Source organism: Embiotoca jacksoni, unplaced genomic scaffold (genome assembly GCF_022577435.1).
Source record: "Embiotoca jacksoni isolate LCO1_2020_lvr unplaced genomic scaffold, fEmbJac1.0.p SCAF_3, whole genome shotgun sequence".
Lineage (NCBI taxonomy): Eukaryota > Metazoa > Chordata > Actinopteri > Embiotocidae > Embiotoca > Embiotoca jacksoni.
The window spans coordinates 1,733,006-1,748,493 of NW_027185381.1; the positions used below are offsets into that span (position 1 = coordinate 1,733,006).

At 41.1% G+C, this 15,488-nt stretch overlaps 1 protein-coding gene across 1 annotated transcript; it reads right to left on the reverse strand.

Moving 5' to 3' along the window:
* Positions 1-77: 77 nt before the first annotated feature.
* Positions 78-10,097, reverse strand: LOC138206722 (troponin T, fast skeletal muscle isoforms-like). The gene is made up of 10 exons (XM_069163653.1): positions 9,962-10,097; positions 6,835-6,853; positions 6,658-6,703; positions 6,446-6,562; positions 5,269-5,346; positions 4,983-5,096; positions 4,509-4,621; positions 3,714-3,804; positions 2,832-2,872; positions 78-389 (listed from the first exon to the last, which is right to left on the reverse strand). The coding sequence occupies exons 1-10, from the start codon at positions 10,089-10,091 to the stop codon at positions 353-355; spliced, it is 786 nt and encodes a 261-aa protein (XP_069019754.1). The 5' UTR covers positions 10,092-10,097; the 3' UTR covers positions 78-352.
* Positions 10,098-15,488: the final 5,391 nt, after the last annotated feature.

The following is a 15,488-nucleotide window of genomic DNA, read 5'->3' on the forward strand; positions in this document are numbered from 1 at the left end:
AAATGACTTTAAAGTTACACATCTAAAAAGATTGAACTTTATTGATTTCTGAATGACAACAAATCTACAGACATGGCTTGAGGAGTCACACTTTATTTACAAAATTACTGAGAACCAAACAGTCAACGTGAGGAGGCGTGACGGCGAGCAAGTTTACAAGTTTTTATTCCTATTGAGCAGCTAAAGGCTTCTGGTTGCATGTGTTGGGACGCGGTTGGATAACCGCAGAGTGAACCTCAGCGTTTCTGGCTTCTTCTGAGCTACGACCTTCGCCAAAGTGTGCGTTGCTTCATCAGGCATGTGTCCGAGACATTTGCAGTTTGGTTTCTGAGCGCTGGCCAGCTGAGCCGCTCTACTTTCTGCGGCGGGCGGCGGCTCCCTTCTTGCTGCTGTGATACGAAACACACAAAAATATCGCATGTCAGAACTCAACGATTGTTCAGTTTTGGTTGAGCGAGGGACAATCGATGGTTGTACCAAAAGTTGAACACAAATTCACACTTCAGAGGTTTTTAGGGACTGCTGAGTAGTCGAGCAATGAGAACGCACAACGCCATTTAAAGATATATATAAAAGATATAAAATATAAGTTCGTTAGTGAGCATATCATCCAAAATCCCTCCAAAAGATATAATTGAAAAGTTGTGATAAAATCTGTTAAATACAGCGACTGAAGACACGTCGTTCACTTGTAGCAGTTAAAAATGAAGTTTGAACTTTATTTTTCGCTGATTGAAATGGAAGCTAGTTTACAGGGTCACAAATCTTTAGATTAAAATGTATATTTTTCAATAATAACAAACTATAGCTGCAAAGCATGAAAGAATGGAAGAATTAAATGAATATATTTAATATTTAATTTAAAAAAAAGTTTCTTGTGATAATAACTTCTCATTATATTTTCAGTGAGATTTTGGACGTAACAGAAAACGTAACGCAAAACTCGGCGACGAACTGGAGCATCACTTACCTGCACAGGTTGAATTATTAGAGGCCAACAAACTTACTGTGAAAGTCTTCTACAGCTGCTGTTATGATTCCATCTCCCACACAATCATATAAAGTGGTCGGTACAAAAAGTCATCATTATAATGTATGTTGGTGAACTTCTCTGTCGGGGTGATACATCAAAAACACATTTGCCTTCAATCTAAAAATAAATAAGCTCTTTCTTGAAATTCTTACAAATTACAAATGTGTGTAACTATCATATATTTGATTAACTAGTGTAACTGTTGGTTTTCTTTTTCAGGATCGGCTGGTTTACAGCTCAATTTAAATGTAATATTTGAGAGAAAAAATACATAAAACGTTAAAATAAGAAGACAGAAGGTAATGCCGAGTATTTTTTGTTAATGCAAAATATATTGCGAGGAAACACAAAAGTATTCCTTAAAAAAAAAAAAGATCTCGCTTCCTCTGGGAAACACTTCAGTTTATCTGTGCTGAGTTTTTAGTTGTTTTATCTACTCACGTTAGCTAACTGCTATATTAGCTTGTTTTCTGCGGCATTAACTTTTCTTCAAGATAAACAACTGAAATGTTTGTTTGAACTTTTACCATATTAGCATGTGTTAATGTTTCAATGAGTAAAACTGGTGATCTACATATTATTTGAGTGAGTTTTTGGGGTGTTTATGGCTTTTTAATACTGATGGAAACACAAAGGTGACATAAGCGCTGACGGTTCAGATGTGTGACATGGTGAACGTTGTTTAAGGTTTATGACGTCACGTGCTGCTGACGGGAGAGTTTGTGACGTTCACCCAGACAACAGCTGGAGTTAAATTAAGTTCAGAGAATACCGTGTGTCAGTGAACACAACACCGACACCGTTCTGGAAGGAACCAATGCTCCCTGTACCTGAGCACCTGGGAAACGACCCAGCAGCAGCTTTGGCATCGGAGGCCGTTATCCTCGTCTCAACGGGCGCTGAGAGCTGAACGCTGCAAGGCATCATGGGAAACCAAGACAGGGCCATGCATGTGATTTTACAGCGAATCCTGCTCAGGCTCTGAAGCTCCAACACGCTCCTACGTACCTCCTACGTACCTCCTACGTACCTCCTACGTACCTCCTACGTACCTCCTACGTACCTGTTCGACCGCTCGCTGAAGCTCTCGGTCACTGAAAACCACCTTCAGCTCCTACTTTACTTTACGTTACTAATCTGAAGGCAGTTCAAGAGTTTGATTCCAAAATGACATCGTTTCACCTTCATTCGGTTTCAGTTTGTTTAGCAGGAGGTGAAATATTATCACGTTGTTGTGGTTGAATACAATTAGAAGACAATTGATATCGCAATTTCTTCCTGTTTGGGTTTTGCCTGATAAACTGTCCTGAAGGTCGAAACACTAACACATTGCGGTTAAGTGAACAGTGTTGTATTTTTTTTTAATATAAATACAACAAAAAAGAACATATTATTATTATTATAATATAAATATTATTTAGGTAAAGAAAACATCTATATTTATCATTTTGACAAACTTTACATCAAGTTATCAGAAGAAAAGCTTCCTCTCAATGAAATACCGTGAGAAGGATTTATAATTTAAATTTACAATTTGTGGCAGCCCATGTTTGAATTTCTCAATTTTTTAGAAATCTCCAAAATAAAGCAGAATTACTTTTTAAAAATAAAAGCAACAACTTTTTTGGGGGATTTCTTCGGTGAACAGATGTCACTTTTTGAAAACAAACTTTGACCTTCAGTTTCCCCGGTTGGTGTGTCGTCTCCTGTCTCGGCCAGCAGGTGGCGCTGCGGTTCTCGGACGTCCCTTCATGCTAACATGCTGCAGGCAGGAGTGCTGCTGAGCTCTACTACTTACAATTTACTGAGCTCCTCCACTCTCTTACGCAGGGTTGTAACCTGGAGGAGATCAAACAGATCACGGAGGGTTCAAATCCCAGAGAGGCTCGACTCCGGAGGAGAGCCACAACGACGCTGAATGACGTCTGTCACCTGATAATTTACTGCATTTGGCTTTGAAGTTCTCAACAATTTAACTTCCACTGTCACATTTTTTTAAGTAAAAGGCAGTAAAATGCATTTAAGCTAAACAACAGATCAAAAGTTGAATGTATGGGAATAGAAAGAGAAGTCACAAACTGTAATTTAACAGTTTGTTATTTACATTTTCTCATATATAAATATAATTGTAGATTTAATTTGGATTGCTCTCATGACCTTCAACCATAAATAGTTTTATTTGAGACCGAATCAAACCTGCTGCTTCTGTACCGAAGTAGGTGCTAATTTTTTTTAATGGAAAACAGCAAAAGGCCTCAAAAACCTAATAAAGGAAAAAGTTACAAACTGTTCAACATTAAAACATTTAAAATATGTGATAAAACAATATGATGAACCCATTTGTCTAATTATTAGAATAAAACCAGAATATGCATTGAGGAATACAAAAAATAATTTACGTTAAAGAAAAATCTGAAGTGAAATATGACATTTTTAAATCAAATCTAACAGGATAAGACCGAAGGATAAATGATCTCATCTCAAGAAAAAATACTTGACGGTATTTTTAAACAGCGTCTCTCGACTTCTGGACCAATTTTTAAATGTTTTTAAAAGAAGGTTTTTAAATGGAAATATTGGTATGAACATTGGTTCATCACTCAACTCAACCTCGATTGAGAAGTTCACAAACGGTGATGAAGGTTGTTGTGATGTGACGGCGACAAGAACAAAGTCTCACCTCGTACTTCTGCTTCTTAAGTCTCTCCATGTGGTCGAACTTCTCAGACTCCAGCTGGGACATCCATTCATGCAGCTCGTTGATCTTGTCCCTGCAGGAAACACAAGAGTTAAAAAAAATAAAAATAAGAATTCTCCAAAAAACAAACACCCGATGCTTTAAATGAGTCAAACAGCTCGTACACATCCACTCATTCAAGTCTTTGTTTGTACTATTTTTTTACAGTGTAGAACAAAACTGAAGACAGCAAAACTATAAAATAACAAAATATGTTTTAGAGTCCTCAAAATATCACCTGCAATGTTTTTTAGTTAATAAGTGAGCCTTGTCAAAAAGACATTTGGTGGAATTTCTCGGCTACTTAATGTGTTTGAGACCATCAGCTGTGGTGTTCAGCAGAAGTATTCAACCGCTGTAATAAACCATATTATGACAAGAATAAATAAAGAGAAATGACAGCCCATCATTACTTCAAGACATAAAGTGCAGAAAATTACATTTGAAAAACTTAGAAAGTTCCCTGCAAGTTCAGTTACAATAATAATAATAATAATAATAATAATAATAATAATAATAATAATTTGGAAATTCATTAAAGTTAAAAAAATCTCCAAATGAATGATCTAGAAATAAAAACGTGTTATTTCAGTTTTGATGACTTTTGTTTTGTTCTATAATGGAGAAGTTATTAGAAACTGTATGATACTCTGTGTCTTTAAGACTCTTTTCAACCGTGACGAGTCCAAAACGTGAGCACCCAGGAACCAACGTGGGGGAAGAAATATGGAGTCGTACTTCAGCTTGTCCTCGTTCAGATGGTCGATGTTGAGCTGCTTGCGACGGGCGGCCAGGATCTTCTTCTTCTTCTCTCTCTCAGTCTCCTTCTTTCCTCCTCTCTTCTGGTCAGCCTGTTCACAGCATAGACAACACACACACACACACACACACACACACACACACACACACACACACACACAGACAGACACACACACACACACACACACACACACACACACACACACACACACACACACACACACACACACACACACACACACACAGACGCCGGTTAACAGCTGATAGGGCAGCACACCGCTGCTACACACAGAGTGTGTGTGTGTGTGTGTGTGTGTGTGTGTGTGTCTGTCTGTGTGTGTGTGTGTGTGTGTGTGTGTGTGTGTGTGTGTGTGTGTGTGTGTGTGTCTGTCTGTGTGTGTGTGTGTGTGTGTGTGTGTGTGTGTGTGTGTGTGTGTGTGTGTGTGTACTGACTTTCTGCAGGTGGCTGCTGTAGTTGGATCCCATGCTGGACAGAGCTGACTTCTTCTTGGCCTCATCATCTGCCTTCCTCTTCATGTCAGACTCCTCCCTGATCCGCCTCTCTTCCTGGTTTCACAAAAACCACAGAGAGTGTGAACGACACCATTCAGCCTCCGGCTCTCCAAAGAACAGAAAAAAGGAAAATGCAGACATCTTATGAGGCTCCTTGACAAGAAGAATAAAATCACATCTTAATGTTTGAAGAGCTGAATAGATCAAATGTGACAGAAGGACGCACCTCCCGCCTGGCCTGGCGCTCCTTCTCCTTCTCGGCCCGGACCCTCTGCTGCTCAGCCCTCTCAGCACGACGCTTCTCCTGCAGCCGCAGACGCAAAGCAAAACCATCACATTCAACTCCACCACACGTTACGCAGCGAGGCCGAACATCCGACCTCCAAACTACATGAAATACATTTTACATTTCATTTACAATCAGAGCTGAGCTTTCTGTTTCCTAAAGCAAAGATACAAATGAAGAACCACGTGTCTCACAGGAACAACTTTTATTTGTATTTGAGTTCTTTAAGGAGGATAATTCCCTTCAGATTTCTAACATAAATGTGTTGGTTTCTTCATGTCAAGTTGTACTTCTTTATCATTATTTAATTTTGTTGTAATTTGGTTTTCCAGCTCAGATTTTATAATATGACAAACAAAATAGCAAATATTTAGACTGAAATTTGATTTGTTATAAATCCTCTGCTCTTTTTAAAATCTTTCTGCTTCTCTTTGGGGTTGTTTATTTTCCTGAAGCTGAAGGAGATGGACAAAGAAATTCTGAATAAATGATCATTTCATACAATCTTTTAGCCGTGGTGCAACCAGGCAGCAACCATCAGTGATGTCATCAACCATCAGTGATGTCATCGTTGGTTTGTGAACGTTATGAATCCTCCAGTTCAGATTCTGTCCGTCACCATCTTTGCTAGTTCGGAGCTGTTTGGAGCAGGAAGTGACCATATTTGGACGAGCTGGGGGAGGAGCCAGCGGTGGGTCTGACCGACCTGATCGGAAACCTGACGATACTACGTCCCGCCCACCGATAGCTGTAACCTGACTGCACCACAGGCCTGTCAATCAAACAGACACGCCCCCAAAAACAGGTCTTCTTGAATCTTCTTTTCTAATGAATGAGGGATTATTTTCAGATGGACCTCCAGAAAACTAAGAAGAAGGAGTGACTTTAGCTAACAACACCGAGATAACTGATGGACACATTTTATTCACTTTGGATTTGATGAGAGAAGTTGAATGGGAGTCTATGGAGCCGGAGGCTTTTTGGAGACGACCTCTAGTGGCACTCGCTGGTATTGCAGCTGAAGACACTTCTGGATAAGAGCCATTTTACAGACCTGAAGCTACGAACTCTTTTATATCCAGTCTGTGGGTGAAACTGTCTCCGGCTGAACACTCACAATCCTATCCTTGAGAGCGATCAGCTCCTCCTCCTCCTTCTTCCTGTGCTCAAAGTGAGCATCGATCAGGCCCTGCAGCTCGACCAGATCCTTGTTCTGACGTTTCTTCTGGATGTCCTGCAGGACGGAGGAACGGAAACAGAAGTCAGCCGGGCGGAGAAACACCACAGAGCATCAGAAACCCGCCATGTTGTCACTTTACTGTGACTTACATCAAAGTCCACTTTTTCACCATCGGGGATCTTTGGGGCGCTCGGCCTGCAGGACAGGACGGGTCATTAACGGACCGGCACGGATTACAAAGCTGCTTCGTTTTTGTCTTTTCAGCCAAATAACTGATGAAAATGTCGACAGAAATCATTTGAAGTCTACGTGAAAAGGAAACTTACTTGAACTTTGGCTTCTCCTCTGCAGGTTAAGAAATGAAGAGCGGATAAGTACACGTCATCGGGTTAGAAACACAACTGATTACTTCACATCTCTCAGGCATTAATCTGAGTGGTTTCACTCTATACGACAGATAAGATCAATTAAAAGGACTTTTTAAATTAGGGTTAGGACAACAGGAAAATAAGAGCAAAGATTTATACAGTTTACTTTGAGTGCAGTTACAGTAATTTTAATTGTTAATAATTTTTTTTGTTTTATATTACAATATATAACACCAGTGTTTCAGCATTTTAATTTTTCCCAAAACGTCACACCTAAAGTATGTGTCACATTTTTTTTTTTTTAACTTTTTTGGCTTGACCCCAAAACTATCTGATACAAGCAAGACAAAGTGGTTTCCGATTTCATGTCTTTTCATTTAACCCAGATTGTGGCGGCTCCATGCCATGCAGATGAGTGTACCGGTGGGGTCGCTGCACAGTGAAACACGTGTTAGCATCTCAGATTATTTCACCCTTCTTCTCCACTAGCAGTTACATTTTTGTTTTCCCTAAAAGCATTTAAACTGCATGTTTCTATTCGTCAGGGCCAATCGGGCAGGTGGACTAAATTTGGAGGGAAGCAGGCGTTCCCTGAGTTGCAGATGTCAGACCTCAATACTGAAGTCCTCCCAAAACCAGAATGACAGATTTCAGATTGGTCAGAATTTGTTTTTAAAATCAACATACCTTCCTCTTCAACGGCCTCTGCATGCAGCAAGCATCGAAAAACAAAAGCAGAATAGACAAGAGTGTTAGCAGGCGCGCTGGAAGCAGCGAACTGTACTTCCAACGGGCTAAACAGTCAGACAGTGGATGTGCTGCAGTTTAGCTTAGCATGTGTAAATTCAAAAATGATTTCCAAACGTCAAAGAATTTTAACATCATGTAGATTTCCACAGCACTAATTCAATAATTCAGTCTGTATAATTAAACATTTAATGTCATGAAGTGCTTTTTCATGTTAAAAAAAAGTCTGCTCACTAAAATATAACAAAATATAAAGAGGGAGCCGATTAGAAAAAAAACAAAAACTCCTCACGGCCGTTGAGGTAAGTAAACGTGTCGAACAGTATTTGGGAATTTACAGCTGGCTAAATAAAGTCTTTGGTTTGTCAAGGCCACAGTTTCACCTTTAAACAGGTCAACAGCGTGTGATCCCGGCACACTGAACCCCGTGTTCACATGCCACCCGACATTTCACGAATGTCAAAGTAAAATAAGGACGTTAAACGGTCAGAGAAGATTTACATGTTTGGATCGACTTCAAAATAAACTGTCACGGTCTCTTTTTAAATGTATTTATATCTTATTCTTCTCTTTTTATTATATCAAGATGATTATTTCCATGCGTCACAGTAAAAGTTTTCTCTTTATATAAGTAGTCAGAGATATAAATGTAATGTGACGTTCACCGTCATCAGGGTTCATGTGCTCTGAGTTGATGTGGAACCGGAGGATCAGTCGGGTTAGACCGAGGAAATGAAGGCCAGGATTTATCTTTTATAAGATTTTATCAGATAATCTCTTTATAAAACATTCACTGTGTTTGTGATTGACAGCTTTAAGCATTTTATCTTACAGTTAGCTCGACTTATAGATAGAAAGACAGATCATTGTCATTGTAAATAAATACACGACAAAATCCTCTTAGCAACATAAAATTAATAAAAGATTAAAAATAGATCAAATATCTCTAAATATAATAAGATGTGTATGTCTCTGTACAGAAATCATTAACTATTTTGGAGAATAAAGTGATAAAATATGATCAGAAACCATAATTATAGGCTAATTATTAACTAATGTAGATTTTCAAGGTTTACTTATTTATTTCTCGTAAAATGGCCTGAATTTATTAAAATAAATGATGTTTTCTAGTTGAATTAGCCAGGAAGCTAACGTTTTGACAGATGTGATAGTCAGTTTAATTATAGAAAATCACATCAACTTTATATTTTATGAAAGGTTTGAATTGATACTGTCATAATACAAACCTTTATTAACTGTATTATACTGTATGCTGTACTTTACATGTTGGCGTGAACAAGTACAGAGATTATTTTCTTCTGTTAGCGTCCACTACGATAGCTGATCCAAATGTTCCTGCTAAATTGACAGATTTCCCCTAAAAGAAATATCATTTCAACTTCTCATAAAGAGAATGCTAACAGCGCTAAACTCGGTTTTATATCAACTCAAAACTAAAAGTCATAACTGTTAAATGCTTTTGTTCAAATAATTTCAGCATGTTTACATTTTCCATAAAAGGTATTCACATCCCAGCTTGTTTATGCAGCACATTTTAAGGACGCCCGTCTTTGACTTTGACTAGAGGTGAAAGGAAGGCAGCGTTTAGTGTGAGCCGACACAGCGGACATGTGTGGGTCAGAATTATTGGGTCTGCCCTGCTGAACCTGAAGCCTGGGAAAGGATGATAGAATACCCTCTTCCCCCCTGCATGCCACATACCTTCAGGCTCAGGCTCTGGCTCTGGTTCTGGTTCTACCACTGGTTCTGGCTCTGGTTCTGGTTCTGGTTCTGGCTCTGGCTCAGGGGCCACCTCAGGGGCCACCTCTACTTCCTCTACTACCTCCTCTTCTACGGCTACACAGCATGCAACGAGTCACCAGGGGAGAGGAAGGGCGGTGAGAGGGTTAATGGAAGCAGAAGAACAGGGACAGAGAGGTGGGTGACTGGAGGGGGGGAGGGGGGGGGGGGTGAGGAGGTCACATGACGAGGGGGGGCCGCCGCTGGATGGTGCTAAAGCGGGCGAGACAGCAGGCGGTTACAGGAGGGAAAAGGTCAGTCATGGATGAAATGCGTCGGTTTCCCGGGAGATACCTGCACTGCAACTCGACAGAAAGAGACAGATTCTATCCTGACGTAATCGAAACGTTTGACACCTGGTGTCGTCTCATCGATCTCACATGGTGTTAGTCTTATAACCAGCATGCCCAAAAAAAAAAGCACATGTGGAGGTAAGAACACAAGTTTTATCTTTTTTTTTTTTTTTAAAAGGATGTCTGACAAATTAGTAATGGGTGATGTGAGACTTATCATCCAGAGTCAACAGGCTGTGTCTTACCATCGTACTCTTTACGTCCAATCCGAGAAAGAAAGGAGCAGAAGAACATTATCAAAAGATCCCCTTTGTACCCATGTTTCACACAATCCAGGAGCAAAATGTGGGTACACTGGGGATCCATGCTGAGCATACACAGGGCGGTCCTGGAGGGCCGTTGGGCGTCGGCTCCGGAGGACCGCACTGTTGCAGATCATGCAGAGCTGCAGGACGCTTTTGCCAACAGGACAGTGCAGCCTTGTCATTTTTCTTTTTAAATATTTCAAAGCTTTTCGACTTTTGCTTTCACACAAGAACTGCGAGGCTGTCCTGTTGTCCGGGTCGGCGCCTGCAGCCATGCCAGGGAGGACAGTCTGTGTGCAACGTTTTTGCTTGAAACAGAGAGAATTATTGCACAACTTGAATCTGGCGGAGTCAAGCCAAACCTGCAAACATATGCATGTTTTCCAGTGCAAATAACTCTCTACAGGGGATGGAAAGTCAGTTAGGCAAGATTCAATAATAATAATAATTATAATAATCATGATAATAATAATTATAATGGGATTTAGCATGGAACTCCCGACTGTATCTGGACCTCATGGATTGAAGAAGGAAGATGGTGCTACTTACCCTGATCACTGCAAGAGAGAAGACAAAAAAAAACATCTTAGAATTAAAGCTACTCATCAAACTTGAGCAACATTATCAGTGTTTGAAGGAACAAAGAAATCTGAACTCCAAGTCTGGTTTTCAGTATTTTCTGAAGGTAGTTTGTCACCAAAGGCTTAAAAGTGTTGAATTTGCGAATAGAAAATGTGAATGGACTTACACTTCCTCTGTGTCAGACATGGTGATAGTGGACTTTGCAACCTGCAATGGAGAGAGAAGACAGGAACTGGAAGTGTGTCTGCGAGCAGCGAGCGTTCAGCCGACCGTATTTATAGCTGAGGATTAAGTTGCAGATGTCTTGAATGCGTGCCGCTGACCCCGCCCTCAACCAAACACACCCTCCACATATCTCTCACCCATCTCGACATTCTATAAAAAAAATCTTTACGTACAGTAACTCTAAAAACAATTAGCTCCTCATCAGCTGAAAGGTTTTCTAGGGATGTTGGATTGGAAGCATTCCCAAACTATTTTCTTTAGGTTTATAATTAGCGTTTGAAATGTGAGCCTCGGTCCTGAATCTGCTTCTCTCATGATAAGTGAGAAGGGAGCTAAACAGAGATTCGATTTATGCCAAATGGTCGTTTTTCCACTGCTGAGAGAAGTTTAATGTTTCGGTGCTTTGGCAAAACCACAAAAAGAACCTCTGAGGATTTTGGTGAAGGTCTCCTGCTCTCTCCCATCACTCTGCATCCACTTGGCATCAAAGATATGAAGCATATTTTAATATGTCAGCTCTGAACAGCTTCTATGAAATTCTGTCTCCACTGAAATCAATCAGCGTTTCATCCTTCAGTTGTAAAACTGGATGGAGTATTGGATCAAAGCCCCGCTGGGATGAACACACACCACCTGAATTTGTTTTTAATTGAATATGTCAGGGATTATATTTCAGATCAATTGCTCATCAAGTTGGTGAGGCCACTGCCAAGGCGAACCAAGATCACAACTATTTCCAACAGACAGCTGCACAGGTCCTGGATCTGGTTTCAGAGGGACCCAATGCTGAAGATCTGATTCCTTCCCCTGGACTTCAACCCATTCCTCCTTCATTTCCTTATGTGGCCGTGCTCTCACATGCTTCCTTCAATCATCTCCCCGAGGCTCCCTGTCGACTGAGACCGCTTTAACCCGAGAATTAAAATAAACCGTGAAGGTTAAAGGTCTAATGTCCGGCTTCTTTCGACGTGTTTACACCATGACATAATGATGGCGCTCATAAAAAACACTCCACATTTAGATGATTCCTTTGCATCCAGTCTGGACATGCTTGGCCTTTGTTCGAGTTGTTAAAGTGTTTATCCCCCAGCTATGAACAGACATGCCGCGCCCATTTGCAGCTTTGAATACCAACAAAAAATGTAAGCTATATTCCAAGAAAACCTGCAATATCCCCTGATTTATCATAACCAAGAAACCACAACAGGATTTGTCTCCGCTGTTCTCGTGGTGTTTCATAACTCATCTTTTGCGTCTTGAAGTGGAAAGCTGCTTCAAAGGCTTTAAGCCGTCTGTAAATCCCTGTTATTAACCTCCACTGGAGTCCAACCAACCCACCGCCCAAACAACAACAAAGTCCATCTGCTTGTCTGGCAAGAACCGCAAGAACCTTTAAACCTGAACATTTATAGTGGATTTGTATTTAAACATCAGTTGTGGGTTTTACATGGTTACATCCTCAAAACAATCACATTTCTTTGTTCACTTTGAAAACACAGATCCAGCAAGATGTCATTAAATCAGTGCAATCAAAACCCTGCATTTCCTTCTCGTAGCTCAGACACAAACGTTGACATGCTCGGCTTCGAAGGGAGTCCTACTTTCTCTGTGATTCATCACCTGTTTCCTCCCCCCTCCCCGACCTCAGCAGCAGCCTCGACTAGTCATGGCAGTGATTTCAACACATATGGACTCCTCAGTTTGGGTGATGTTTTGGGGACATGGCACTTGAGCTTCCTCTCTAGCATTCACACCCCCCATTCTCTCCCCTTCTTCCTTACCTCAGAAACGCTGAAAGAAGCGAGCTCCGGCTGGCCAAGACAGGCTGTAAGGTTCTGCAAACTTACCGCGCTGATTATGTCCTTCTGTTATAGTGACACTCGATCCGCTCGGCCTCCCCATTGGCCGGAGAGCGGGCTTGGAGGCGAGGCTGTCCCCCGCGGCGGGGCAGGGTCCACGTCTCCATCCCTACCCACCCTCCCTCTGTTGGCACTGAATAAGGAGATGGAAGGGTTGAGTGCTAAGGAGGGAGGCTCAAGTTTGGCCAAGGGGACACTCAAGATGCCCCCAGGATGCTATTCTGGGGCCGCTGCATTAGGCAAGCAAATTTCATCTGAGAAGAGAGTTGGACGTCAGGGAAGCGAGGCAGGTGGTGTTTCTGAACCTCCAGCAGAACTTATAATCATAACGTACAGGATGTCAAAGGAGGACAAGAACCGGAAAAATGGGTCCGCCCGGGCTGGACATTAAAACATATCAAACCATCTCTTGTTTGGGGTCTTTGAGCGGTCGTTTTCCTGGTTTGCAAGAATGAACAGGACAAGCACAGTCTTCCAAAAAACACGAAATATACCGCAGACAGTTATACAGACTGCAGTTTATGGAAATTAAAGAACAAAGTCAGATACCAAATAACATGCTTAAAAAACAAAGCTGTTTTGCCATTTGGTGGTGATTTTACAGAGTCTCAGTTAGATCCTTGGAAATAAAGGTTTAAATCAGTTCCTACATAAGTAATTTGTTACAAATGTGAATATATTTATGTTAAATGCGTGTGCCACGTTGTTTTTCTTCATACTCTGATGCACAATCATACAAATATAGACTCCTGTGTCTCTCAGTTGTGCAGAGCAGAATTGTTTGCTTGCAGTGATTTATTTTGTTTTGGGGTCAGAGGTCAGTATTTCTGTAAGTGAAGGTGCATCAGACTGAACTACGTTTAGTTATCTGACAGTATATAAACGACCGTGATAGTAGAGATGTTTCCCCAGTGTAATCCTCCTTCAGAAACTCAGTAATTATTTCATAAGCCTCCTCTGCAGTATCAGTTTGATCGATTACTAATGTCTTCCTGTTCAGTCTGAACAAGCTGCAGCACGAATCATTCAGCAAACTGCCCAACTTAATTTATAGGCTGGATTTGTGATCCGGTCTTCGAGATCCTGAGTGATTTTTTTTCTCATTTCCTCCAGGGGGTGCTACAATGACAGAATTACGAGCGAAGGCTCTCGGTCACCGACTTGTGGGAGTGTCAAATCATCGATGTCACAGGAACACAAATAGACAAACGTCTGGCCAAGGACTTCCTGTCTGAGTCTGTTGTTTCTTATTCACAGCTGATCTGACCTGTCTGCTGGCACAAACAATAAATACGTAAAATAAATAGGAATAACACATGAAACAGAAGGGGATTTTCAATTCCACCAAACCTCACGGGGGACTCGAGAAACTGATGATTTTTCTCGAAACCACCTCAAGCACCAACTACTAGAAGCCCATTAAAGAACAGCCTTTCAGCAATTCTGCCATTAAAAGCTATTAGAACCAGCTGGGCCACCATTTGACCCATTAAAGACCCGGACCATCAACTCAGTCAAAGGATTCACTTGAATAACACAAAACCCAACAACGATCTGTGTCTTTCTTCAAACTCCCAAATCAGTTTTTAAAGTTTGGACATGAAAAAACACGTGAAATAAAACATTTTTGTTATCGGATCCAAATCCTATTTAGTTTGAATCGCAATTCCAGTCAGATTTCTACAGATGCGTCTCAGCTGGACGCTCTGGTGGCTCAGATCGGATTTCTTGTGTCACACAATGACAACGTAATTTTTAGAGTGAGAGGAATTTGTGCTAGCGCTAGCAGAGAGTGCAGATTTGGGCGGTCAAGAGGCGACATGGTGGTGCCGTGGTTCGTACTGTCGCCGAACAACAAGAACGTCCAAGAACAGGAACCCCAAAAAATGTAAAGCCTCCGGACATCCCTGATAAGAGGACATAAAAAGAAATAGAAAGCTGAATTTAAACAATAATTTCACACGTTGATATTTCATAGACCAACTGTTGGGCGGTGTAATGTTGCTTCAGGGTTCGGACCTTGGCTGGGGCCTTTCTGTGTGGAGTTTGGATGTTCTCCTCATGTCTTCAGGTTCTCCAGCTTCCTCCCATCATCCAAAAACATGCATGCCAGGTGATTCAATTGGTGATTCTAAATTTCTAAATGTAAGTGTTGGCCCTGTGACGGACTGGTGATGTGTCCAGGGTTTACATTCGCCCAAAGTCAGCTGTGATAGACCCGTGAGCCTGTTCAGGATGAAGCGGGTATCGATGATGGATGGATAGACTAGGGACGATGAGAACAACAGTCCGTGGACAAGCGGAAATAAATGTTCTGAAAGCCACGACATAGCTACACGTACGTCGTTATCATTTCAACCCATGCAGACAGGTTGGTGACGTCTGAACACACCAAATACGATCTGTTATCTTGCAAATAAGAGTGCAGACAGTCTTTCTAAAATCTGTTTCTCAAATTTACTGCATCGAAAAGATTATTGGTACCTCCTAATGGAGCCTCGTTTAAGCACAGGCGATATTAACAAGGTCCTCATGAAAAGACAATTGGTCACATGATCCCTAACACCCTTGAAGGACTGGATCCACATAACCCCTCGACAAGGACAAGAACAAAAGGACATCCACTCATTGGAAAAATGTCAACATAAATGACTTGCAAGTGTTTGGATCGCCAAGACGGTCTATTAAAAAGGTTTAAAGTAAATAATCCGTATTTGTTTGGTTTTCTGGCACCAAATCTTTGTAGTGCTAAATTGGATATATCTGAGCTTTTAGTTTCCTAGTCGTTATTACAACTCTGA

Coding starts and splice junctions, on each gene's coding strand:
- LOC138206722 (XM_069163653.1), bottom strand. CDS start 10,091: ATGCTCAGCATGGATCCCCAGTGTACCCACATTTTGCTCCTGGATTGT. Junction 4,622..4,982: donor ACAGCAGCCACCTGCAGAAA/GTCAGTACACAC, acceptor TGCTGTGAACAG/GCTGACCAGAAGAGAGGAGG. Junction 2,873..3,713: donor TTAAGAAGCAGAAGTACGAG/GTGAGACTTTGT, acceptor GATCTCCTCCAG/GTTACAACCCTGCGTAAGAG.